The 22,996-nt window shown below is 50.3% G+C and overlaps 3 protein-coding genes across 6 annotated transcripts in view; 1 reads left to right on the forward strand and 2 right to left on the reverse strand.

The window, feature by feature from the left end:
* The window catches only part of ZSWIM3 (zinc finger SWIM-type containing 3), a 19,110-nt gene extending 13,948 nt beyond the window's left edge, over positions 1-5,162 (reverse strand). The window contains exon 1 of one of the 2 annotated variants that reach the window (XM_057702559.1): positions 5,068-5,162. In XM_057702559.1, coding sequence (XP_057558542.1) covers positions 5,068-5,102 — 35 coding nt within the window. In that variant the 5' untranslated portion in view covers positions 5,103-5,162. Of the gene's footprint in view, positions 1-2,686; positions 2,991-5,067 lie in introns of those variants that run through there. The other variant, XM_057702558.1, reaches the window with a different exon arrangement.
* ACOT8 (acyl-CoA thioesterase 8) lies at positions 3,219-16,183 on the forward strand. 3 transcript variants are annotated; one of them, XM_057702566.1, is made up of 6 exons: positions 3,219-3,461; positions 4,726-4,862; positions 11,045-11,270; positions 14,049-14,206; positions 14,731-14,925; positions 15,772-16,017. In XM_057702566.1, the coding sequence occupies exons 1-6, from the start codon at positions 3,343-3,345 to the stop codon at positions 15,888-15,890; spliced, it is 954 nt and encodes a 317-aa protein (XP_057558549.1). In that variant the 5' UTR covers positions 3,219-3,342; the 3' UTR covers positions 15,891-16,017. The 3 variants fall into 3 exon arrangements, with proteins under 3 accessions (XP_057558549.1, XP_057558551.1, XP_057558550.1); XM_057702568.1 differs by lacking the exon at positions 14,731-14,925 and having other exon boundaries at positions 3,241-3,461; XM_057702567.1 differs by lacking the exons at positions 14,049-14,206; positions 14,731-14,925 and having other exon boundaries at positions 3,254-3,461; positions 15,772-16,183.
* On the reverse strand, positions 16,011-21,213 carry SNX21 (sorting nexin family member 21). The gene is made up of 3 exons (XM_057702565.1): positions 20,625-21,213; positions 20,000-20,178; positions 16,011-17,120 (listed from the first exon to the last, which is right to left on the reverse strand). Exons 1-3 carry the CDS (start codon positions 20,884-20,886, stop codon positions 16,446-16,448), a joined length of 1,116 nt encoding a protein of 371 aa, XP_057558548.1. The 5' UTR covers positions 20,887-21,213; the 3' UTR covers positions 16,011-16,445.
* Positions 21,214-22,996: the final 1,783 nt, after the last annotated feature.

Raw genomic sequence — 22,996 nt, forward strand, 5'->3', positions numbered from 1 at the left:
AGCCATTGTTGGCTTTGAAGATGGAGGAAGGGGACCATAAGTCAAGGAGTGTGGGCAGCCTCTAGAAGCTGGAAAACACTCGGAAACAGATTCTCCTCTAGGGACTCCAGAAAGAAATGCAGCTCTGCTGACACCTTGGTTTTAGCCAAGTCAGATCTGTGCTTGACTTCTAACCTATAGAAGAGGAAGATACTAAATTTGTGTTGTTAAAACCACTATGTTTGTGATAATTTTTAGAGCAGCAAATAGTAAATACACCCCCCCCCCCACACCTCCCCATCTTTGACGGCCCGGCTCAAGCTTCCCTTTCTCTCTTACTTCCCAGCCCCTGTGATGTTTCTCTGAGTCCCTGCAGCACCAGTTTCGCTGAATTATACCTTTAACATTTGATGATTCAATTTATTCAACAGTTATGTAAGGCCTGCTATGGGCCAAGCCCTGTGTGCGACCCTGGAGATGATCCGCCTGAAGGGTGTTCAGGTGCAATTCTGAGGTGTTTGGACTTAATTCCATGCAAGCAGCATGGTGTTAATCAGTGAGAATGCAAAAAAAAACAGTAAACCAGAGTCCCTCCCTGGAAGAGCTCAGCAAACCAAGGAAACCTCTGTAAACTGTATTCCAAATAATGTGCAAATAACTGTAACAGGCGCTGTCAGAGCCCAGAGCAGGCCCATCTAACCTTATCTTCAGGGAGTTAAGAAGGACTTCCTGGAAATTATGCTAATATCTGAAGCAAAAGTAACAATTAGCTAAGAGAGTTTTCCACAAGAGGTCCAAAATGACCTCAGATTACACAAGCATATTTAACAGTTATTTAGAAATATATACTATTTTTTGCCACTATACTGTTACTTCCTATATATTATTGCTTAGATTGGTTCTAAAGTTTCTTTGAATATTAGCACAATTTAAAGAAAAATGTTAAGTAAATTGTAGTTCAGGATATACAGTACAGAGAGGATAATATATAAAACGACTGATGTTTGAGGAAAAGTGACCTAAGATAAGCAGATGGGCAAGGTTATTCTAACCAGTAGGTGTGGTAAGTGCAAGGACCAGGAAGCTGTGGGCTTGGGACAGGGGCTGAATGTGGAGTAAGACCTGGTGTGGATGGAACACAGAGTGCAAGATGGGAGGTCAGAAAGGTCAGATGGTCTGGCAAGCCAGGTTAATAAAAGACCTGGACTTACTCATGAGGGCTACAGGAGGCTACTGCACTTTATCTGGCCTAGACTGTAAGCAGTTTGAAAGCAGGACATTTTTTGGAATTGTTTTGCTGCTTAGAAAGAAGCTACTGGCATAGATCAAAATCTAAACAACTCATAGTGGTACTTAAAGACCTTTTAGGTAAACTGCAACTGACATGACCTCCTGCCAAGCACGGCATTCCAGTTTCTCAAACATACCACCTTCTTACAATATTAACCATTGAACATCTACACTAGCCCTGTGCATTCATCACAACCCAGCAGAAACCATTACTTCCAGTGCGAAACCTTTTTCGTCTTTCCAGGCATTCATCACTCCTTCCTTTGCACATTTGTTTTAAACCATTTATCACATACTAGTCAGTTTACCTGAGTCCAACTCTATGCCATCTCAAACTCTTTGAGGGCAGGTTTAGTTACTTATTCATCTTTATGTTATGTATCTGTACCCAGCACAGCACTGGACTTCAGAGTAGGGGGAAAAACACAGCCTGCCTGCCTAGAGAATGAACTTTGGCCAAATGCCTCAACCCAGAGGTCTCAGACTCCGATATACTCGGACTCTCAGAGTTGGCGCATAGAGTGTGTGTTCACATTTGAATTGATTTTCAATTTTTTTAAAAGTGGACACATTCACATAAAGCCTGGATTGCTGACTCCATTTGCCCCAAACCTGGGAGCAGTGGATCTTTATTCGCACATGGTAGCTATCAGCTGGTGTTAATTGGCCTGCTCTGCATTTTGCCCAGTTCACACTTCTGTTCTCCCTAGCACAAAGACCTGGTGTTGCTTATTTCATCATTCCTTTCTGGATAGTTAAAAGTTAAATTTTCTTACACTGGGCTGTTTCACCTGAGTCCTGAAGGCAATCGAGTTTTCAACCCTTAGCTTAGCCTCCAAGCCTCTCTTCTCATCTGCCAAATGGGAAAAATAACATTTGCCTATACTTTTCAATGCTGCCCTGTGGCGTAAAGCATACGCAGAATAGAGAACGCTGCCTGGAACACGGGAAGTGTTTGAAAGACGGCTGTTAACCTCAGGAGCTCAAGAACCATTTACAGAATCGAACGAACGAATGAATGAACAACTAACCAACAAATGACCAATGTTACTGCTTTGTAAAGAGAAGACCGATGAAGAAAATTCGCGCCAAGGCGTTTTTATCCACTTGTGAAGGCCATGCTTTGTGTCTGGGATACGGCAGGGGCTCAAAAAAATGAGACACTGCATCTATTATGAACTCCAGAAAAGCTGTGAATGCAAGCGTGAGTGAGTGAAGGTGAAGTGGGAGGTCAAAAAGCGATGCCTGTGGAGGTTTTGCGCTTTTCACCAGGCACACAGCTGGTGCTCAATAAGTGTCTGTGGAATCCTCACAGAGACAGGGGCCCAACTGTCCTCCCTCCTCCTCCAGGCCGCCCTCCTGGGGGACCCTCCGGCCTCCTCCCCTCCCTCCTGCCCCACCCCCGCCCCGCCCTTACAGGATGTCCTCGCGGATGGAGGTGCCATGGTTGAGGTTGTGGAAGCGGACGGAGACGCAGTCCCTGAGAATGAAGGAGCACCTGTTCTCCTTTTTGTAGGCGCTGAAGCACTCCTTGAAGTCTTCGTAGGTCTTGAAGCAGCTACCTAACTCCATGGCCGCCCCCTCGACCCACACCAGCGGCTGCACCAAGATCAACAGCAGGGGGCAGAGATCACCTATGAGAGTCTACAGGCCGCCGTGGTCCCTGGATGCTTTAAGGGCGGACCCCTATTGGGTGGCCTGTTACGGAGATCGGGAGAAACCCTCAGCCTGAAACAGCCGCTAGCAGGCTGGAGGGCGTCTTTGCTCTCTGAGGAGAAACCACACTCAGCCCTTATTAAGCAGTCCCAGGGCTCCGCCTCTCACCATCACATCCAATCATGCCCGGGTTTCCGCGACTGGCACTCATTTTCTCCAATCACTAGAGAGCAGGTGGGCGCACTCACCCGAAGACTGACAGGAGCACCAACCAATCATAACCTGAATCCCGCTTTCTCAGGGCCCACGGGGCACTTCCGGTTACTTAGGTTTTTGCCAGAGGCTGCGCATTCTGTCCAGGTTCCCCCCGTGCGCCCCTCCCAGCGCACTGTCCCGGGCCGGCAGCGAGTGAGCTACATGTCGTCCCCGCAGGCCCCCGAGGACGGACAGAGCGGCGACGATCCACCCGGGGACCTCCGCAGCGTCCTGGTCACCAGCGTGCTCAACCTCGAGCCGCTGGACGAGGATCTCTTCAGGTAGCCGGCCGCATCTGGCCTGCATCCCCGCATTGGGTCAGAGACTCCTGATCTTAACTGCTGCCACCCCATTGTCCCTGCTCGCAGCCCCCTGAAGGAGGATGGGCTCTGCCGCGGTTGGGAGGGAACTTGCGCCTGGCAAAGCTGTCCCGGCTTCCTCCTCGGCGCGGGGGTCCGTGCAGCCTCACCCCTGGGAGGTCCTGTCAATCTAGGCAAATAAAGTGGTGACCCAGGGTTTCCTTCTCGGCAGCCTCCCCTGACGAGTCATGTCCCTGGGAGAGCCAGCGCAGAAAGAGCAGTGATTTGTCCAAGGACACAAACGTATCCGTATTTCCTTGCTATTCACTATTATTTCCTCTTACATTCCCCATCCCCACCACCACTAGGTGGGGTCTATTAGCTCTTCATTCATTCTGAGGCCTGAGCCAGTTTCCTTCCTGATGCCGCTTAAATTCTTGACTGTAACTGGAGATTTTATAGTTTGGGATTCCAAGGGTCCTTCTGGCTTATTGGAAGCTATTTTAGGTATTAACTCCCCCCCCCCTTAACCAGTTATAAATAACTCCCTGGAGGGCTATTTGCAATGCATTATATGAAAAATGCTGGGCTGGGCTGGGCTGGGCAGTGGGAAGCTGGAGACCTAAGTTCTTAAACCTCCCCTGGGCTCATGCACCGGGCGAGACTTTTCACCTCTGGGACCTCAGTTTCCTCATCTGTGCACTGAAGGGGTTAGACTTGAAGTCTGGGGGCCCTTCAAGCTCTAAGTCTAGCTCTTTTGAGAATTGGGCTGTCATAGTTGAGGGGTGTAAGTGGCAGACCTTAATGCGGTCCACCCCCAGCTTGTAGGGTTCAGCTAGGTCTACTCAAGGCCTTGAGAGGCTTATGTCTTACCCTGGTATGAGCAATGGCAGAAACACTGGACTTGGGGTCAAAAGACCCAGATACTGCTCAGGATGGCAATGTTTGAGCTGTCTGACCTCGCTCAAGTCAATTTCCCTCTCTGATCCCTGCTCTCATAGTGTAAAGTGTGGGGATTTGTTCATTATCCTTAACTGAAGTCCACAGAAGTTTTGGGCCTCCTTAAGGTCTTGAAGTTGTAGGTAGAGTGATGTGAGGATATTTGCCTGGGGAAAGGCTTTCACCAAATTCCCAAAGGATCCCAAACCCCAGTCAGGTTAAGAGATCCTGCACTAGAGGCTCATTGAAGGTTGCAGGATTTGGCTCAGCCCCCAAGTCTCTCCTGTTTTTTCCCCTCTCCCCACAGAGGAAGGCATTACTGGGTACCCTCAACCCAGCGGCTGTTTGGGGGTCAGATCGTGGGCCAGGCCCTGGTGGCTGCAGCCAAGTCTGTGAGTGAAGATGTCCATGTACATTCCCTGCACTGCTACTTTGTTCGGAAAGGTAAACCAACCCCTCCCTTCCCCACTCCAGCACTGGTGGCCCAGCAGCCACTTCTTTCTGGCCTTGGGGAGCTGGCTGAGGAGAAAGAGGGAAAGAGGTAGAGGGGGAAGGGGAGGGGAGAGGGGGTGGTGAGAGAGTTGATCGCCCTCAGGGGAGCCTAGAGAGGAAGAAGGCCTGGGGCCAGGAAAAACCTTAGACCCCTTACCTGCTGAGATACTGGGTACTTGTTTTCTGGCCCATAGTGGCACATGACTTTGGTGCTTAACTGTTCCCAGTGGGTCTTCTGTTCTTTATTCTTTACACACCTTCTGGTGCCAGTCCTGTGCTGGATCCTCAGAGAGGTGCTGAAACCTCTGCTGGGAGTTTGAGGCAGGCAGCTTAACTTGGAGAAGAGACCAGCCTGGGAATCAAGAGACCTTGGGTCTTGTTGGAGCTGTGCCACTGATTTGCCAGGTGACCTTGAGTGAGATAACCACCCTCCCCCACCCCTCCTCCATCCCACCTGAAAATGCAGGAGCCAGGAGCGGAGGGGCCAGGCGAGATCTCTGTAGCTGCTTAAAGCTCTGGGATCAAAGAAAGGAGGAGAGAGTAATCTTTTAAAACCTATGCTCCCTTTTGAGAAACATAAAGATCTCACTCCTAGGCAGGAGTGAGTCTCTGTCTTCTGCCTGGTCCCATCAGCTGAGAAGAATTTATGAAACTTTATGATATGTGATCTGTATTTAAAAAGACAATGGGTTTCCCCCTTCATTTTACAAATATAAAATAGTATATATACCTATTCATATTATGTTCCTATGCCCCTTACTCCTATCCTGTTATTTCCGGGCTTCCGTGACTGTCATTGCTGTAAAGTATTTGAATAAGTACCTTGGGGCAAGTCCCTTTCTTAACTTTTTATGCTAGTTGGGAGCAGACATGCCCTTTGTTCGCTTGGGCTTTTGATATTGTAATCCTTCTAGCCCAGTGAGACAGTCTTGTTTTGTTTTGTGGAAGTGGAAACAGCCTAATCCCTCTGAATCAGTTTCATCATGGAGTTTCTGAAAAGAATTCTGAGTCTTTGCAGGTAAAGTATCTAATGCAGGGCCTGGCATGTTGTAAGTTTTCCATAAATGGTAATTATTATTTTTTGATGATAAACTTATAGGAGTAATTAAAATTTGCATGTTACAGTACAGCTATGTACGTTAACTTGTTTAATCCTCTTAAGTAAACATGAGGGGTGAGCATTCCTGCCACTATTCTATGTATAAGGAACCTTGGACCCAAAAGGTTGTGTAAACAGCACCCGTAATGGTCAGGCAGGCAAAGCCAGGATTTGAACCTGAGTATGTGTGGCTCCATGCTTTAGACTTTGTTGTCCTGCGCTTTTTCACGCTTAGGAAATAATTCCATACCATCCAGGAGAAGCATGAAATGAACTGTGCCAACACTGCTATTTCATAATAATCAGCAGTTATTTGTGTCCCTATCTGCTTCTTGAAAGGCTGCAAGACAGCTTAAAATAATTGGCAGCGGGACTTCCCTGGTGGTCCAGTGGGTGAGACTCTGTGCTCCCAAAGCAGGGGGCCTGAGTGTGATCCTGGTCAGGAACTAGATCCCACATGCATGACACAACTAAGAGTTCACATGCCGCAACTAAGATCCTGCATGCAGCAACTAAGACCCAGTGCAGCCAAAATAAATATTTTTAAAAAAAGAATAATTGGCAGCTATTATAGGACTATTAAGATAAAAGTCAGAATTCCCTGGCAGTCCAGTGGTCAGGACTCTGCGGTTTCACTGCTGAAGGCCTGGGTTTGATCCCTTGTCAGGGAACTAAGATCCCACAAGCTGCATGGTGCAGCCAAAAATAAATAAATTAATTAATTAAAAAAAATAAGGGCTTCCTTGGTGGTGCAGTGGTTAAGAATCCACCTGCCAATGCAGGGGCCACAGGTTTGATGTGATTCCCACATGCTGCAGAGCAACTAAGCCCATGCATCACAACTACTGAGCCTGCGCGTTAGAGCAGGTGAGCCACAGCTATTGAGCCTGCATGCCACAACTACAGAAGCGTTCTCATCCAGAGCCTGTCTACGCAACAAGGAAGCCACCACAATAAGAAGCCCACGCACCACAATGGATAGTAGCCCCCACTCGTTGCAACTAGAGAAAGCCCATGCACAGCAATGAAGACCCAACGCAGCCAATAAGTAAATAAATAAATAAATTTATAAAATAAAATAAAAGTCAAGGCAGATTGGGAGTAGGGGATTAACAGATACAAACTACTATACATTAAATGGATAAGCAACAAGGATTTACAGTGTAGCACAGAGAATTATATTCAATATCTTGTAATAACTGATGCTGAAAGATCAGTTTCTCTGTACACCTGTGCCAAATCAAATCTCCAAGACAGTTTTGGGTGAAGTAGAAAAGGACAGCTTTATTACTTTGCCAGGCAAAGGGGGACACAGCAGGCTCCTGCCTTGAAAAACTATGTGCCTCCCCCTTGGAGAAAATAGAAGTTTTATAGTAGTTGTTCAAAGAGGGTGTGATCAGCTCATGGACATTCTTCTAAGGAGTTGGTGATGAGGTAAGTAGGAGTCAGCATCATCAGCTTTCAGGTCTAACTGGTCGTTAATCGTAATCTTTAATCTCTAACTTCTCCCACCTGGCGGGGGTTTCAGTATCTGCAAAATAGCTCAAAGATATTGTTGTGTACTTCCCTTGATGGAGGAACATGACCTTGCCCCAAGGCTGCTCTTGACTGTTTCTCCCTGGTCTCTTTTGCATCCCCTCTCTTCCCTAATTAACAACTGCTTCAGTCTGCCCATTGGAACTCAGAAAAGGTGGAGGCTGAATGAAGGCAGTTTCCTGTAATCAAAGAAATGAGGGCCACAGAAAGTCTTTGTATGCAGGAGCCCCACATGGCCTTGCTCAGTATCATAACCTATAATGGAATATAATCTGCAGAAAAATAAATAATAAAGTGTGGGAAAAAAATAAAACATTTGGGGCAAAATTTTTAAAAGTAATATTAAATAAAAGTCAAGGGCCAGCAGGCTAGTAGTAATGGGGCATCTAGGGGGAATGATTGTGTCACAATACTAGACTAAGGCATATCATTGCAGTTTTATACAAAGGTTAGTTCTGAGCTTCTTGGCAACAAAAAGGGAAGCTCTCTTACTAGTTTAGTTTTGTTTTTTTTTAATTAATTAATTAATTTTTGGTTGCATTGGGTCTTTGTTGCTGCTCACCCGCTTTCTCTTTGTTGCAGTGTGCAGGCTTATTGCGGTGGCTTCTCTTGTTGCAGAGCATAAGCTCTAGGCATGTGGGCTTCAGTAGTTGTGGCGCATGGGCTTAGCTGCTCCGTGGCATGTGGGATCCTCCCAGTCAAGGGCTCAAACCTGTGTCCCCTGCACTGGCAGGTGGATTCTTAACCACTGCCCCACCAGAGAAGTCCCTCATTAGTTTGTGAAGTGACCCTCTAGCAGGTACATCAAGATTTATAAACGATGATGGTGCTCCAATGATATTTTTAATTAAAAGGTACTGAGAGGTGAGGGTGTTGGTCCTTGGCCCTTTATCATATCAATTCTTTCTCTAAAAGCCTGGGATGGAATGTTAGTCAGTTTGGGTTTTTTGTTTGTTTTTTGATTTAAAAAAACAATATTTCTTTAGATAGGTAGAAGAATATAATACAGGTGTCATCTGACTCGGTATAGGTCTAAAGCTTGGGGAATCTTGAGCAGGAGCCAAAAAACATTATTCTGTAAAGGCAGATAGTAAATATTTTACGTTTTGTGGGCACAAGCAATAGCAGAAGTATGTAAACAAGTGGGCTTGGCTATATTCCAAAAAATGTTATTTACAGCATCAGTTTCCCCATCTATGCAATGGTGACAAGACCCACTTTGCATGGTTAATGTGAGAACAACATGAGAAAAGATACCTTAGTAACTGTAAAAAATTAATAAACAGAAACTTCCATTAAATAGAGGTGGGAGACCAGAACGGGGAGCTCTCGTGCCCTGTGACAATAGTGGAACCCAACCAGGGAATAAGACTCTTCTTTCTGGCAAGGACTCAGCCAATGAAAAACAACAGGCTCTTTGTTTACTAAGGCCCTCCCAATTACACTATACTAGAGCCCTCCCTTTTCCCCTCTATTAAAAGCGGTCTCCTTCCCTTGCTGGCTGGGGACTGGAATGTGACTCACCATGGTTGCAGACCTCGAATTACAATTCTCTGCTGATCCTGAAGAAACCCATTTTTGCTGGAGAAATGTCTGGCTGTCTGTTTCAGGTCAACATAAGTAATGCACTCACTCCAGAACTGTTATCTCTCTTCCTTCAATATACTGCAGAGCCTGCTGGCTCTGTTCCAATACAAATGTTGAAGAACAGGTCTGGAACTCATTCACACTGAAAGGTAAATCACTAGTAACTGAAAATACTATATTTTAGCTGCAGCCCAAGGATTGGATGAAAGCTTTTTTCTTTTTAAGCTCATTGACAGGGAAGGGAGGCCTCCCTCCCAGCCCCTGAAATTAGACTGCTTATGTAACTCTCCTCAGTTTTTGACTCTTGGGAAGCCCTTTTCAAAGGTCCTTGGCCTTGAGGAGCCCCTGTGCTGATAAAAATGCCCCTTTGGCATTGCCCGCTAACAGACCTGAGCAAAACCGCTGGGCTTCAGGGCTTCACGGGCATGTTTATAGCTGTCGAATGAGCCCCCATTGCCTGGCAGGCTCCCCGTTTGGATGGGGTGGAGGAAGCAACACTTCTCTAGACCTGCTTATTTCATCTCAAAGTTGAAAATCATCTGCAAGAAGTCTTACCACCTAGTTGTCAGGGTTCTCCATGGTTGGTCTGACTCAGGTGAAAGGGCTTCAGGGAAATCAGGAAGACTCTCACCCTCTAAGAACCCTCCATGACCTGTTTGCTGAGGACTAATAGTTCTCACCCTGGGGCCAGTGTCTCCCATCCTGTGCTGGGAGCACAGATACCAAAGGAGAAGGGCCAGGTGACTTCCATTTGCATTAAGGATGAAGGGACTGACAGCAGGCTTTTCCTGGGAGTGTGAATATCCGACAATGGCCAAACCATATATAAAAGTAGAACTCTGAGCCACAACTGGTAGCAACTAGCACAGGAAGCCAACCTACTATCTACAGGTCAGGCTTGGAGGACGTCAGACCATTGTCTCTAGCAGCCAGTCCAGGAAGCCAAACTATAGTCCCTGTAACATCAGCCCCTAATGGCCAGGACTTGAATAACTGAGAGCTTCTCTTATTTTTGCCCCTGCTTCCAACTTAGGACTAACCGGGGAAAGCCAAACATGTACCCTTCACCAATTATATAGGCTGCCTGCTTTTAGTTAGCCTGCCAATAGCTTCACTATGCCAGCAGCCTCCACGCAGGGCATACCTGAAGCCTTTTTTTTCACTATAAAGCTTTCCCACTCCTGTTTACCTTTGACTCTCTGCCAAACGGAAGTGATTGTGGCTGACTCCCTTGATGTACTAAACTCTGAATAAATAAACTTTGCTGTTCTAAAAAAGAAAGAGAGAGGAAGAAAAGAAAGAAAGGAAGAAAGAAAGAAGGAAAAAAAGAAAAGAAAAACGAAAAGAAAACAGGCAGCAGGCCAGATTTGCTAACCTCTGATCTAGAAGAACGGTACTAGGCTCATGACAAGATCCGAGTCACAGATGGAACAAGACAAAAGCTAAGAGTATTTTATTGAACAAACACAGAGCACTTACTGTGTGCCAGCTATTATTCTGAACACTTTACAACTCTGAACTAATTGAATCCTCATTAAAATCCTGAGAAGTATGAACACTATGATGATCCCCATTTCAAGATGGGTTAACTGCTCAGCGAGGTTAACTGACTTTCCCAAGGTCACACAGCTGGTGAGTGGCAAAGCTGGGCTTTGAATGCAGGGAGTCTGGCAGTGTCCCTTCTGTCCTGTGCTATTGACGGAGAGGATCTCCACCCGCACCGGGAGCATCCCGATGACAGGCGCTAGGGTTCTCTCTGTATCTCCAGTACCTGGGCTTCATCAGGCCTCAGTAGCTACTGAGCAGAAAAGGAATGGAGAACAAGCAACAGAGGGGCCTGTCCAGCCATGGTGATGGTGAGTGGGCCTACGGGGCTCACTTGGGCTCACCGTGTGCCCTGTGCTTGCTGCAGGGGACCCGAAGGTGCCAGTGCTGTACCAGGTGGAGCGAACTCGAACAGGGGTGAGCTTCTCCGTGCGCTTTGTGAAGGCTGTGCAACACGGCAGGCCCATCTTCATCTGCCAGGCCTCCTTCCAGAAGGCCCAGCCCAGCCCCTTGCAGCACCAGTTCTCCATGCCTACCGTGCCCCTGCCGGAAGAGCTGCTTAGCCACGAGGCCCTCATTGACCGGTATTTAAGGTGAGAGACACAGAGGCCCCAGGACAGTGTTCCAGCTACAGTTGCCACCTGTTAGCAGGCCATGGAGTCCTTTAGTTGATCTCATCCAGCATTTTAAAAAGCTAGACTAGGGAATTCCTTGGCAGTTCAGAGGTTAGGGCTCTGTACTTCCACTGCAGGGGGCATGGGTTCGATCTCTGGTGGAGGAACTAAGATCCTGCAAGCTTCACGGTGCTGCCGAGGGGGATGGGGGGGGGGGGGAGCTAGACTAGGAGAGAAGGTACTGGACTGTATTGCCTGTAGTAAGTGTAGGCATCCTTTTGTGAAACATTAGTTTCAGTTGTGTGTGTGTGTGTGTATTGTCTCAGGATATGAAATGCAGGGCTCCTGATTCAGCCAGTTCAGGTACTGTTACAGCCTTCCTATTGTTTAAATACTGAAATACTTATATAACTGTTGATAAATACTCACCTCCCCAGTCTCTGAATGGTCCCCATTCTGCTGGATCACCTATGATCCAGCAGTCTAGGAGATAGTAATGCCTGCCAGGGGTGAGGGTCCCTGCTGCAGAGCTGTGGCCCTGCTGCCTTTGCCTTAGTGCATGTTAAATACATATTTTGAATGTCACCTGGTAAAATACGTTTCTTACCTGGATCACTGCTAATAAAGTTGGAAAAATGCTGGGGCAGCGGAAGGAGCTCTGGGTCCTGACACAGGATAAGTCACGTGGATTTGTTAGCACAAGTTCGTTATGCCCAACGCACAGCGAGGCCAAACAAACTGAAACCTTGGGAGTTTGGAGCCGAGAAAGGTTTATTGCAGGGCTGTGCAAGGAGACCGGTGGCTTGTGCTCTAAAAAACCCTGAGCTCCCTGAAGGGTTTCCGAAAGCATTTTTAAAAGCCAGGTGAAGGAGGGGGGTCGCAGGGTGTGTGACCAGCTCACACACAGTTCTCTGATTGGCTGATGGTGAGGTAACATGGCCTTGTCACAGGGGTTCACATTGTCAGTCCTTAGGCTCCAGGAGGCCTGGGACATGTGCTCATAGTCATCCAGTAGTTAACCTCTTCCATTTGGTGGGGGGTGGGGGGGGTGCTTCACAGCTGTCAGACAACTCAGGAAATGTGCATCAAATACTATCATCTTGGTACTTCAGAGAGGAGCTAAAGCAGAGGACATGGGGGAAGGGCCTGTCTCCGGAAGGCCCCACAGCGTCCTGCTCAGTTACAATTCCCCCCTTTTCTTTGATACTCCTCAACCTTGAGGAAAACAAAGTTTGAACAAGAAAAGGAATAAAGGTTCAGATGAGGAGGTTAATTATAACCTTGACAGAGGTAGCCACAGGGTGCTGCCCGGTTACAGATTTGGGCCAGGGCTCCACCTCTATTAGTGCCCACCTGCTGTGTAGCTTTGCCCACCTCCCCAGCCTCTCAGAGCCCTGGTTCTTTATCTAAAACATGGGAATGGCTGTTTCTGCCCTGCATACTTCACGGCTCATCGTAAGGAGAGCTCGGCTGCCTTGTGCTGCACTCGGGGGGAGTCAGCCCGGTGTGATGGCATGGATGTGCATCTGCACCTGGGAAAGGCCTGGCTTCAAATCTGGACTCTGTCACTGCCAGCTGTGTGAGTTTGGCAAGTTGCTGTCCCACTCTGAGCCTGTGCCCTCAGTTACAAAATGGTGCCAGTCAGAATTCCTACCTTATAAGGCTGTTGTGAGGATTACACGAGACAAGATAACAAGGTGCTCAGTGAGTGCTCAGTAAATTGTAGTTATATCACTGTTGACAGAGAGGATCAAGCATAGAGCCTGGTATGCAGTCAGAGCTCCAAAATGTTTGAGAAATGAAAGGAGGACATTGTTCTTAAAGGTCCCTGAATCTAGAGTTGTGTGTCCCATAAGGAAGCCACTAACCACAGGTGGCTGTAGTAAGTTAATTAATAGTAAACAGAATTAATTCAGTTCTGTTCCTCTGTCACACTGGCCATATTTCAAGCCCTCAACAGCCACAGGTGGCTCATGGTTACCCTAGTGGACAGTACAGCTGTAGACCATTCCATCATCACAGAAGGTTTTGTCAGACAGGGCTTGAGAGGATAGGGGTGAAAATGGAAATACCAGGGAAGAGGGAGCCCTAGGGGCACAAGGGGTGGTCCTTACTGTGGCAAAGGGGCTTCCCTGGAAATGAGCTCCTCCCCTGGGACCCAGTGTCCCAATTGCTCAAGGTTAGGTGTAAGTGAGTCCAAGTAGGGCAGCCTGTTTCCTGAGTGTTTAGAATAGAGAAGTGGTTAAGAGTGTGAACGAAGGAGCCAGAGTGCCTGGGTCCGCATGCCGCCCCCTCCACTTCCTGAGCAGGCTACCTGCACCCTCTGTGCTTACTTCGATTGTCAGATGGCAGCGATGATGGCACCGATCTCACAGAGGCGCTGACAGGTGAGTTCATGTGTGAAACGCCTGGAACAGGGCTGATTACAGGGTGTGCCGCGTGACTAGATGATGTGCTGGCTTTATATGCGTTATCTTGTCATCTCCAGCATTTACTCTGAGGTAGGTGACTGTCATTATCCACACTTTGCAGATGGGAAAAAAGGCCAAACGATGACTAACTTGCACCAGGCCACAGGGCTCATAAGTGGCAAAGAAGGGAGGCAAATCGATCCCATCCTATGTGCCAGAGGGGAGGGGAGCTTTGGGGACAGGTCAGGAATTCCTGTGGAGGAATGAAGGGGGTCAGAAGAGGCAGCTCAGAGGACAGGCTCTCCATCTCCCTGGGTCTCCCCACCCCTCTCCTCTTCACTTTCAGGGACCCTGACCTCCAAGAGACGTACCGGGTGGGGCTGAACCAAATTGCTGCCCAGGAGGTGCCCATTGAGATCAGGCCGGTAAAACCACCCACTCTGAGCCAGCTGCAGAGCATGGAGCCCAAACAGATGTTCTGGGTTCGAGCCCGGGGCCATATTGGTAAGAGGACCCTGTGGCCTGAAAGGAAACACCCCAGGGGTCTAGACCTGCACCTCATTTGCCCTGTGTGGCCTTGGACATGTTACTTCCCCACTGTGGGCCTGTTTCCTTATCTGCATGATGGGGAAGTTGGCTCAGCCCTTTGCATGGGGAGAGTGGGCAGGTGACTATAATTCTGATGTTGGTCCTTTCTGGGGAAGTTAAGGCACCTTGCTGAGATTGTTCCCCCGGTCCCCTGCTAAGTATCAGCTGCCTTTGTGCAAATTGGAAGAAGACACTTCTGGGGTCCAGGGTGGGAGACTCGGGGAGTGAAGACTGGATTTCAACGCTCACTCGCACCTGCCCTCCTCCTCTCCCTGTCTCCCTTATCCCCCATCACACATACACACCTTGGGCCAGGTACCCTTGTGCAGTGACTAGTCTGCACACCTGTGCACGGCAGCCCCTTTCTCCCTACCTCCCTGCGGGTCCTGAGCTATAAAGCCCAGGAGCCCAGGGCTGATTGGGTCTGAAACCTGTTGCAGGGGAGGGTGACATGAAGATGCACTGCTGTGTGGCGGCCTACATCTCGGACTATGCCTTCCTGGGCACAGCGCTGCTGCCCCACCAGTGGCAGTACAGGGTGCACTTCATGGTCTCCTTGGACCACTCAATGTGGTTCCATGCCCCTTTCCGAGCTGACCACTGGATGCTCTATGAGTGTGAGAGTGCCTGGGCCGGTGAGTGTGGGATCATGGGAGACGAGGGTGCTGACCTTGGGAGGGCAGGGAGCCTGCTTTCTTGGGTAATGCTCTCCCCCACCCACTTTCTGTGGAGCACCACACAGATCACTTCCTATCCTGCTTCCCTAGGCCGTGGCATCTTTGTCTTCAAAATGACAGGGTGAGGCCTGAGGATGGGACACCTGCTCAGTACTTAATTTCTGTAATATACTGGGAATCTGATTTGCTTTATCTCAGAGACTCAGTTCTAGTCCCAGAACTACTTCAGATTCTCTTTGTGATCCTGGGCAAGTCCCATCTCCTCTCTGAGCCTCAGTTTCCCCATCTAAACAAATAGGGTTGCATTAGAGCTGAGGTATCCAAAGCTGGTGGCCTGGCCTCATGTCTCCACGCCCTCTGCTCTGAGCCCCTTTATCCCCATGGGGGTGGAGGCGGGTTTGTTTTGTTTTAATGAATTACCAGCCTGGAGGGCCTGGTTTGATTTATTATAAAAGGAACTGATGGGTTTCCTCATGCAAGAGGCCAGAGGTGGGGCAGATCTGCTTAGCTTAGCTACTGAACCAGACTGTTCTCAGAACTCTCCCCTTGGGATTTCTTTTGAGGAAGCCAGCAGATATGTGAAAGTGCTTTTAAACCATCAAGTGGGGTTCCCATGGGAGGAGTTACCCCCGATGACCAACCATAATAGGCTCCCAAAAGGGCGCTTGGAGACTGGGAGTGACCACAACACTGAGTGTGCCCTGGCATGGGGTGGCCCAACCTGAGCTGTACGTTTTCCAAGGAAGGCCTTTGGCTGGGTAGAAGGAGATAGAAGGCCGTTCTCTCCCTTCTCTTCACCTGCAGGTGGCTCCCGGGCCCTGGTTCATGGGCGGCTGTGGCGTCAGGATGGGGTCCTGGCTGTGTCCTGTGCTCAGGAGGGTGTGATCCGAGTGAAGCCCTGGGTCTCAAAGAACAAGCTGTAGCCAGAGGTACCAGCTTGGCCTGGGGCTTCAAGGATCTCCCTTCTCCCCCAACTCCTGAGGCAGGAGTTACCACCCAGGGCTGGGCCTTTGGTCCTGAACATCCAATAAAGAGACTCATACCACTGGAGCTGCTGGCCTTTAATCCCCCTGGGCCAGAACTGCAGCCCTCCCTCCAGCCGTCAACCCCAGGACTCCTGGGCCAGAGTCCCTGGCCCTTAGCCAGGCTGGCTTGGAGGCCCAAGGAAAAGGGACCATTGACCCTGACCTGGGGCACAGCCCCGAGATATTCATAAGCTGGAGAGGCTGCATCAGACGTTCTCCCTGCACCATCTCAGCCAAAGCTTGTCCTGAGCCCAGCTCAACAGAAGAAGCATGTTTCCTTGGTCTACTACAAATTCTTTGTGGAACTTCCAGGGGTTCTCTTTGTGGAACTTCTAGGGGTTCCCAGCACCCCCGGCTGCCTCCCAGCTGCTGTCCATGTCCTCATCCGCCCCTACTCCACCCCTCATCCTGGGGCAGCGCCTCCCCCCACAGTGGCCTTAAGTCTAGGCGTGGTTAGTCCAGCACCTCCTTGATGAGTAATTCTTTGAGACTGGGGGGTGGCGTGGGGGTCAGGCCTACTTCCTGCAGGGCCTGGAGCCGGGCCTCTGATTGGCGTTTGTCCAGGCCCAGGCGCCAGGAGAGCCGCACATGGGCCTCTAGAAAGGGTGCAAGGAAAGGGTGAGGGCTCTTGTCCCCCAGCAGCTGTAGGGCCCTCTCACAGCATGCCCGGGCCTCCCCAGGGTCCTCCAGCTCCTGGTGGCACACGGCCAGCCCCGCCAGGGTCAGCAGAGGACGGTCTGGGCCCAAGGGGACGCCCAGCTGGGCCTGCAGCTGCCAGGCGTTGGCCCAGAGCGCCAGGGCCTCGCGGTAGAGGCCAGTGCAGGTGAGGCTCTGCGCCCGCCGCAGTTCGGGCAGCACGAAGAAGTCCTGCAGGTCTGGGGCCTGGCGCAGCTCGGGCACTGCCTGGAGGTGGCCCAAAAACTGCTCGAAGGCCCGGCTGCGGCGGGCGATGGTCTCTGCAGTAAAGTTGCGGCGCAGGCGCTTGCGGGGGAAGGAGATGGCAGCCATGGGGCCCCGGAACTGCCGCTGTAGGTTTCGGTGCAACCGCTCAAAGTCCGAGTAGCGGCGGGAGATCTGGGCTGGCTGGCGATCGAGTGGCCCCGGGCCTATCACGGCGAGGGTGTAGAGCTGCAGGGAGGGTGGGGGTCAGGGCAGGTGCAAGGTGCCCCCGGGCCCCGTCCCTCCCCGGCCCCACACTTCCAACTCTCTTCCCCCACCTCTGCCCTTTACCCCTGAGATTGGGCCCGGGAGGGTGGGAGCTGCTAGGGCAGCAGCTGGGGAGCCCAGTCTCATCTTACCTGAGACTCGTCTGAAATGACCCAGGCCCAAGGCAGCACGGGGAGAAAAAGACAGAGATGAGCTTCAGTGCCTGAATCAGCCGCCTCCTCTGCCCCTTCTAGGGAGCACTCCCTTCCCACAGGGCAGTGAGTGCTTCTGACAGCCCCTCTGGAAAACCAGCCGTGAGCTGAAACCCAGGCCCATCTCTTGGGCCTCTAGAGCCAATCTTTAGGATCAGCTCGGAGCTTTGTTCACTCTGGACACATAGCCCCACGTCCCTGGCCAGGTTATTCCAATGCAGACCCAGAACACAGGTCTTTCGGCAGCCCCACCAGCGACCACTGTGAAAAGTACACTGGACTGGGACCCAAGTTCTAACCTCGGGTCAGATGTTCCCTCACTATGGAGGTCAGGCAGGGCAGTCCCCTTCTTGGGTCCGCTTCCAACGCTGGTGAATGGAGCACTGGCCCAGCTTACTGTTTACTCAAGTGTGGGATGTGCACAAACGTTGGTACCTGGGATGTTTAGGTGGTATGTACTGGAGTAAATAACACTGAATCAGAGGCAGGAGATGATGCCTCCACTAATTCTCTGTGAACCTTTCTGACTACAAATTGAGAAGCTCTGAGTTTGGTTTAAAAAAGCCTTTCTCCAACACTTCTCATCTCCATTTTCAGAAAAGAGTAAGAGAATCTCAGGGCCTTCTTCAGGCAGCAATGTCCAGGCAGGGTTTAGTGACACTTTCACTGCTTTTATTTTTATGGTTATTTTCTCTTTGTGGCAAGTGAGGCTTTCCATATGCAGCTGTGCTATAAAGTTGTCTTTTAAACTACTTTAAAAAATAGGTTTATTTGGAGAAAAATGTTAAGTACAGAATGGTACAAATAGCATTTAGATAGGACAGAATCGTGAGGGTGGTGCTGGAGGTTAGGGAAACACTGAACAAGATGACCACTAAGCTTCCCCCCAGGTCTGAGAACCCAAATATGGATTAATCTATAATAACGCTAACAGGTTTAAAAAGGGAATTAGCAAGTGTTAGATGTTAAAAGCATACTAGCACCAAACCTGGATTTTTCTCTCAAATTTGTTCTGTGAAACTGCCAATATCCTAGCCCCCCTGGCCAGTTAGGTTTGCCTACTCTTTCCTTCTCTTGAAGATTCACAGTGCACATTAATATTCAGGATTAAAAAGTTTAACAATAAAGAAACTTATTTTACTTTTGTTCAACTCTGCATTCGCAAAACATATTACATATTGACTGTAAAACTTTTTTTTTTTTTTTTTAAAGAACAGTTATTAATATTCCAGGGAACCAATGTTCTACAGAACACATTCAGGAAGCACTGGTCTATAGTGAGCCCATATGCTCATCTAGCTTTTATTTTCATTTGTAATTTTTGGACAGAAACCCATTTTAGATCCATTAACTGATCCTTATACTGTCCCACTGAGATAAATAATGGAGTCTCCATTGACTGAGCACCTACCCTGCCCCACATGCCGAGCACTTCACATCTGCTATTTCATCATCACAGCAGCACTGCAAAGGGGTCAAAGACCTCCCCTAAGTCACAAAGCTGGTAAATGGCCCAGCTGGGATTCAAACCCAGGCTGACCCAATTCCAAAGCCTGTGCTCTTAACCCCCTGGAGATGTTAAAGCAGGATTTAGGGTCCCCATTGAACAAAGGAGGCCATTCGTTTCCCCAGACCTGGGCCAGGCTGGACTTGGCTCTATCTTATCATTCTTTTCCCAGAGTTGCCCCCATACGTCCTTGTCTCCCGGCTGCTCCTAGATAACTGTCCTTGGTGCCCCCTTCCTGTGGCTGATGCCCAGCCAGGACTTTTGCCACTTGAGATCTGACCATCAGAGTTAATCCCTGCTCAAACTGGAGCATTCGCCCCATGGGCGTGGCCCTTTTTTCACAGAGAGGGGTGGAGAAGCCCAGATGTGGGACAGGGCTGCAGGCCCCCTTTCTGCTGAGTCAGAAATGGAGGAGGGTGGTGAAAAGGAGGGAAGTGAGAGGCAGGGAGCTGCCATGGCCACGACCAGCCGGGTCAGGCTGGGTGTCAGGACCAGGCCCACCAAATTGCTGTGTGTTTCTCCTTTCCACAGCCAGGAAATCAGGGCCTCCCTGCCATTGATCTTCACCCCAACCCCACCAATCCCCTAAATCCATTCCTTAGGACAAGCTTATTCTGTACAGGTGTGGGTGCTGGAGAACTGATTCTCCTAGGTTGTAAAGAGGCCATAACAGGCCCTAGATGCCAGACATTTTCTACCCAAAGTTACGTATTAATGATAGAACTACCATTTTATTGAGCACTTCATCATGCCAGGCAGAATGCTAAGGGCTTTCTGTGTACTGTCTCATTAATCCCTGCAACAATCTTTGGCATTATCCCCATTGCTCAGATGAGGAAACAGGGTCATCAAGGTTTCACAACCCACTCAAAGTCAAAACCCGGGGGGAGGCAACACACATGCTAGTTCTTAGTCTCAAAACCAGGATAGGATAGGTCTGTAATCCCTCAAAAAAGCTAAGTCATTTGCCGGAGGATTTGTTCAAGTTACGTTCCCTTTCTGGCCTCACCTTCCCCATATGTAAAATGGGGCAGCCATTTATAACTACATAGCCAGATTCCCCAGGAAGCTGGAGTTTTCTCTACTTTCTCTTAGCCAGACTTCTAGACTCACAGCCCAGGGATTCCTGGACCCTCACTCACCACGTACTTGGAGGGTGGGTCCTTGACCACGTTGGCGCTGGTCACCTCAAACAGCAACCGCTGGGGTACCAGGGTGTTCCGGGACTTCTTCCAGAAATCTTGCAACTGCCGAGTCAGGAGCTGACTGCCCCGCTGCCCATCAGGTGGAGGACTCCGTTCTGCATGAGCACAGGATGGGCCTGGAACCAGATTCGACATAAATTACGTGCTCTGACCTCATTCATCCTCCCAACGAATGACAAAGGCTTTATCCCCATTTGATATAAATGGAAACGGAGGGCCAGAGAGGGGGCCCCGGGGCCAAACACCTGTCCGGCGGACAGTAGGCGTCAAATACATATCTCTGCCCCCAAAATATCGCTAGCACATTACTACCATTTGTACCCCATACCCTATACATATCATGCCCTAAACAACCCTGAGATGGGAGTGATTTCCCCTATTTGACACAAGGGAACTTGGCTCAGAGAGGTGTTGTGACTCTCTCAAGGTCACACAGCCAAGAGGCGGCTGGGGCACTTAAAGATAGATGTGCATGCATTTCGGCAGGATCAACTCGGGAACGCGGCTGGAGTGGAGGCCTAATGGAGCCCCAGGCTTCCCGCCTCCATCCTCCCGCACTCGCCTGCGTCTTCTCCCGCCGCCCGGTCCGCAGGGGGCAGCGGGTCGGGATCAGCCTCCTCGTCGTCCTCGTCGTCCTGGTCCTCGTCGTCCTCGGCACTGGTGAAGCTCAGGGTGCCGCTGAGGCGTGACGACAGGCCCTCGGCGTCGTCGTCCTCCAGTTCCGAGCTCTCCGGGAACTGCTCGGCCTCGGGGCCGACCGCCACCTCCCCGGGGCCGTCGCCCGTCAGGGCGTGCCGCAGCCGATGCAGGAGCCGCGAGGCCATGGCACCCGGGGGGGAGCGCGCGACGCCGGGTCCCCGGCCGGGGCAGGAGGCGGACCCCGGCCCCGCGCGGGGAGGGGGGCGGGGCGGGGCCCGGATCGGGGAGGGAGGGGAGCCGCGGAGGTCCCGCCCCTGCCCCTGGGGGGTCCCGCGACTCTCCCGGCGTCTCTTTGGCCCCCTGGGGCGGCTCTGCCTCCTGCGCCCGGCGGTGCACACTGGGGCGCCCCGCTCCCGGGGGTCTCCGTGCAGCCCCCGGCGGCCGGCCGAGGGCAGCCGGATTCCGCCGCGCTCCGCCGGGCCCAGGCCGCTCCGAACGCCACTCCTGCCCCTTCCTGCCGCCGCCCCGCCTCCGGCCCCGCCCGCTCCCCGAGCTGCCCGGGAATCCAGGGCCCTTCGCTCCAGGAGGGATTTGGGAATCCTGGGTAGGCCTGGGCGAGCCCCGGGCCACCTGCGGGATCGTCCGCAATCCGGGGGGGCCTACACCCTCCTTGAATCCTCCCACCCCTCCGGAGACCCAGGCTGGCCCCAGTCTATCCCCTAATTTCTACCCAGCACTCTAACTTTCCAAAGTCATTACGCAGCAGTAGGAAGCCCATGTCTCCTGTGAGGAAACCGAGGCCAAGAGAAGCCACATGATCTGAGATGAAATCTGACTTCTGACCTCGAGTATCCTAGGTTTTCTCATATGTAAAACAGTAACAATTAATACGAATTTATGTACGAATTTTGCACAGAGCAGGGACAAAGAGGATGATGAGTTACACAATGATTATTGTTTCTACAGTGTTCACACGCTTTTAAAATCTCATTTGAGCCTCCCTCACACATAGGACATCGGCAAACCGGGAAACTGAAACCCAGAGAGGCTGAGCTACTTGCCCGAAGTCACAGTTTGCCAGAGGTTTCTGAGTGTGCGGCCTTGAGGCCCAGTTCCACATCCTGTTCTTTTCTCACGCTGCAGGACTGGTAATCTCAGCAACTCTATTGAGCTGTTTTTATCTTTTATCCAGAGGGCGGCATTAGGTCAAGAATTTATTGTCCCTTCTCGTTAGAAGGCCTAGCTATCAGTCCCTAGCAGGGCAGATACTGCTAGTTCTACAAACAACTAGTATCTCTCTGATGCTAGCTCCTCCCCTTTTTGAACGGCTCAGGAGAGAGGGGTGGGGAAGAGCTTTGAACAGAACACACCCGCCCTGCTTTCGCTCTGTGCAGAAGGGGCAGGACTCTCATCTTGTGAGGTACCAGAGCATCCTCCATCCTGTTCTAGGCACTTTACACGGGGTCACATCCTCACCCTCACAACATCCCGCGGAGGAGGCTGTTAGTGGACAAGAATGGTCCATTTTCAAGATGAAGAAACTGAGGCAAATTGACTTTCCCAAAATCCACAGCTGAGATTTAAGGCCAAGTCTGTGTAATCTCAAAGCTTTAATGACTCTTCATGAAGCTTCCCAGCAGGGTGTTGGGGCAACAAAGACACACCTCATTTGTTCATTCATTCAGCACTCATCCATTCATGAAAACACTGGCTGAATCTTAACCTGTACTGTGGCAAATGCCTCATGAGCCTGGGTGCAAAGCAGCTGTTCACAAAACCATGGATTGTCAGAGCCATGAGGGTCTGGAGGAGGGTCGCTCCAAAATCTGGTCTAGCACCTCCATTTTATAGATGGGTAGTCTGAGGCTCAGTGAAGGAAATATTCCCTGGGTCATACACACAGGGCCAGAACTAGGCAATCCTTTGAGGTCTTGTATTCTCCACTACTTTTATACTCTGTATGGATATCTCCCCACAGCCTCCCTGAGAGGTGGTCATCAAACTCCTGTTTGCATACATTCAGCAACAGGAGGCTCATTACCTTATGAGGCTGCCCTGTCCCAGTGTTACTCGACCACCATTGTTAGAAAGTTCCTCCTTATGTTGAACCAGATGTCATTCTGTTCACTTATCCTTCCAAAGATCATCATATTTTTTGAACACTTGCAAAGTGCCAAATGCTGGGTGATGGGGAACGCACTGGCTGGCAGGTAACAGTCTCCGGTCCGTGCAACTTAGAACAGGTCGTGCTCCCATGGCACACTCATGGCTATGACTGAGGAAACTACTGGAGAC

Source organism: Hippopotamus amphibius, chromosome 12 (genome assembly GCF_030028045.1).
Source record: "Hippopotamus amphibius kiboko isolate mHipAmp2 chromosome 12, mHipAmp2.hap2, whole genome shotgun sequence".
NCBI classification, from domain to species: Eukaryota; Metazoa; Chordata; class Mammalia; order Artiodactyla; family Hippopotamidae; genus Hippopotamus; species Hippopotamus amphibius.

Coding starts and splice junctions, on each gene's coding strand:
- ACOT8 (XM_057702566.1), top strand. CDS start 3,343: ATGTCGTCCCCGCAGGCCCCCGAGGACGGACAGAGCGGCGACGATCCA. Junction 4,863..11,044: donor CTGCTACTTTGTTCGGAAAG/GTAAACCAACCC, acceptor TGCTTGCTGCAG/GGGACCCGAAGGTGCCAGTG. Junction 14,207..14,730: donor TCGAGCCCGGGGCCATATTG/GTAAGAGGACCC, acceptor AACCTGTTGCAG/GGGAGGGTGACATGAAGATG.
- SNX21 (XM_057702565.1), bottom strand. CDS start 20,886: ATGGCCTCGCGGCTCCTGCATCGGCTGCGGCACGCCCTGACGGGCGAC. Junction 20,179..20,624: donor GGCGGCGGGAGAAGACGCAG/GCGAGTGCGGGA, acceptor ATCTGGTTCCAG/GCCCATCCTGTGCTCATGCA. Junction 17,121..19,999: donor ACCCACCCTCCAAGTACGTG/GTGAGTGAGGGT, acceptor CCCTCCCTGCAG/CTCTACACCCTCGCCGTGAT.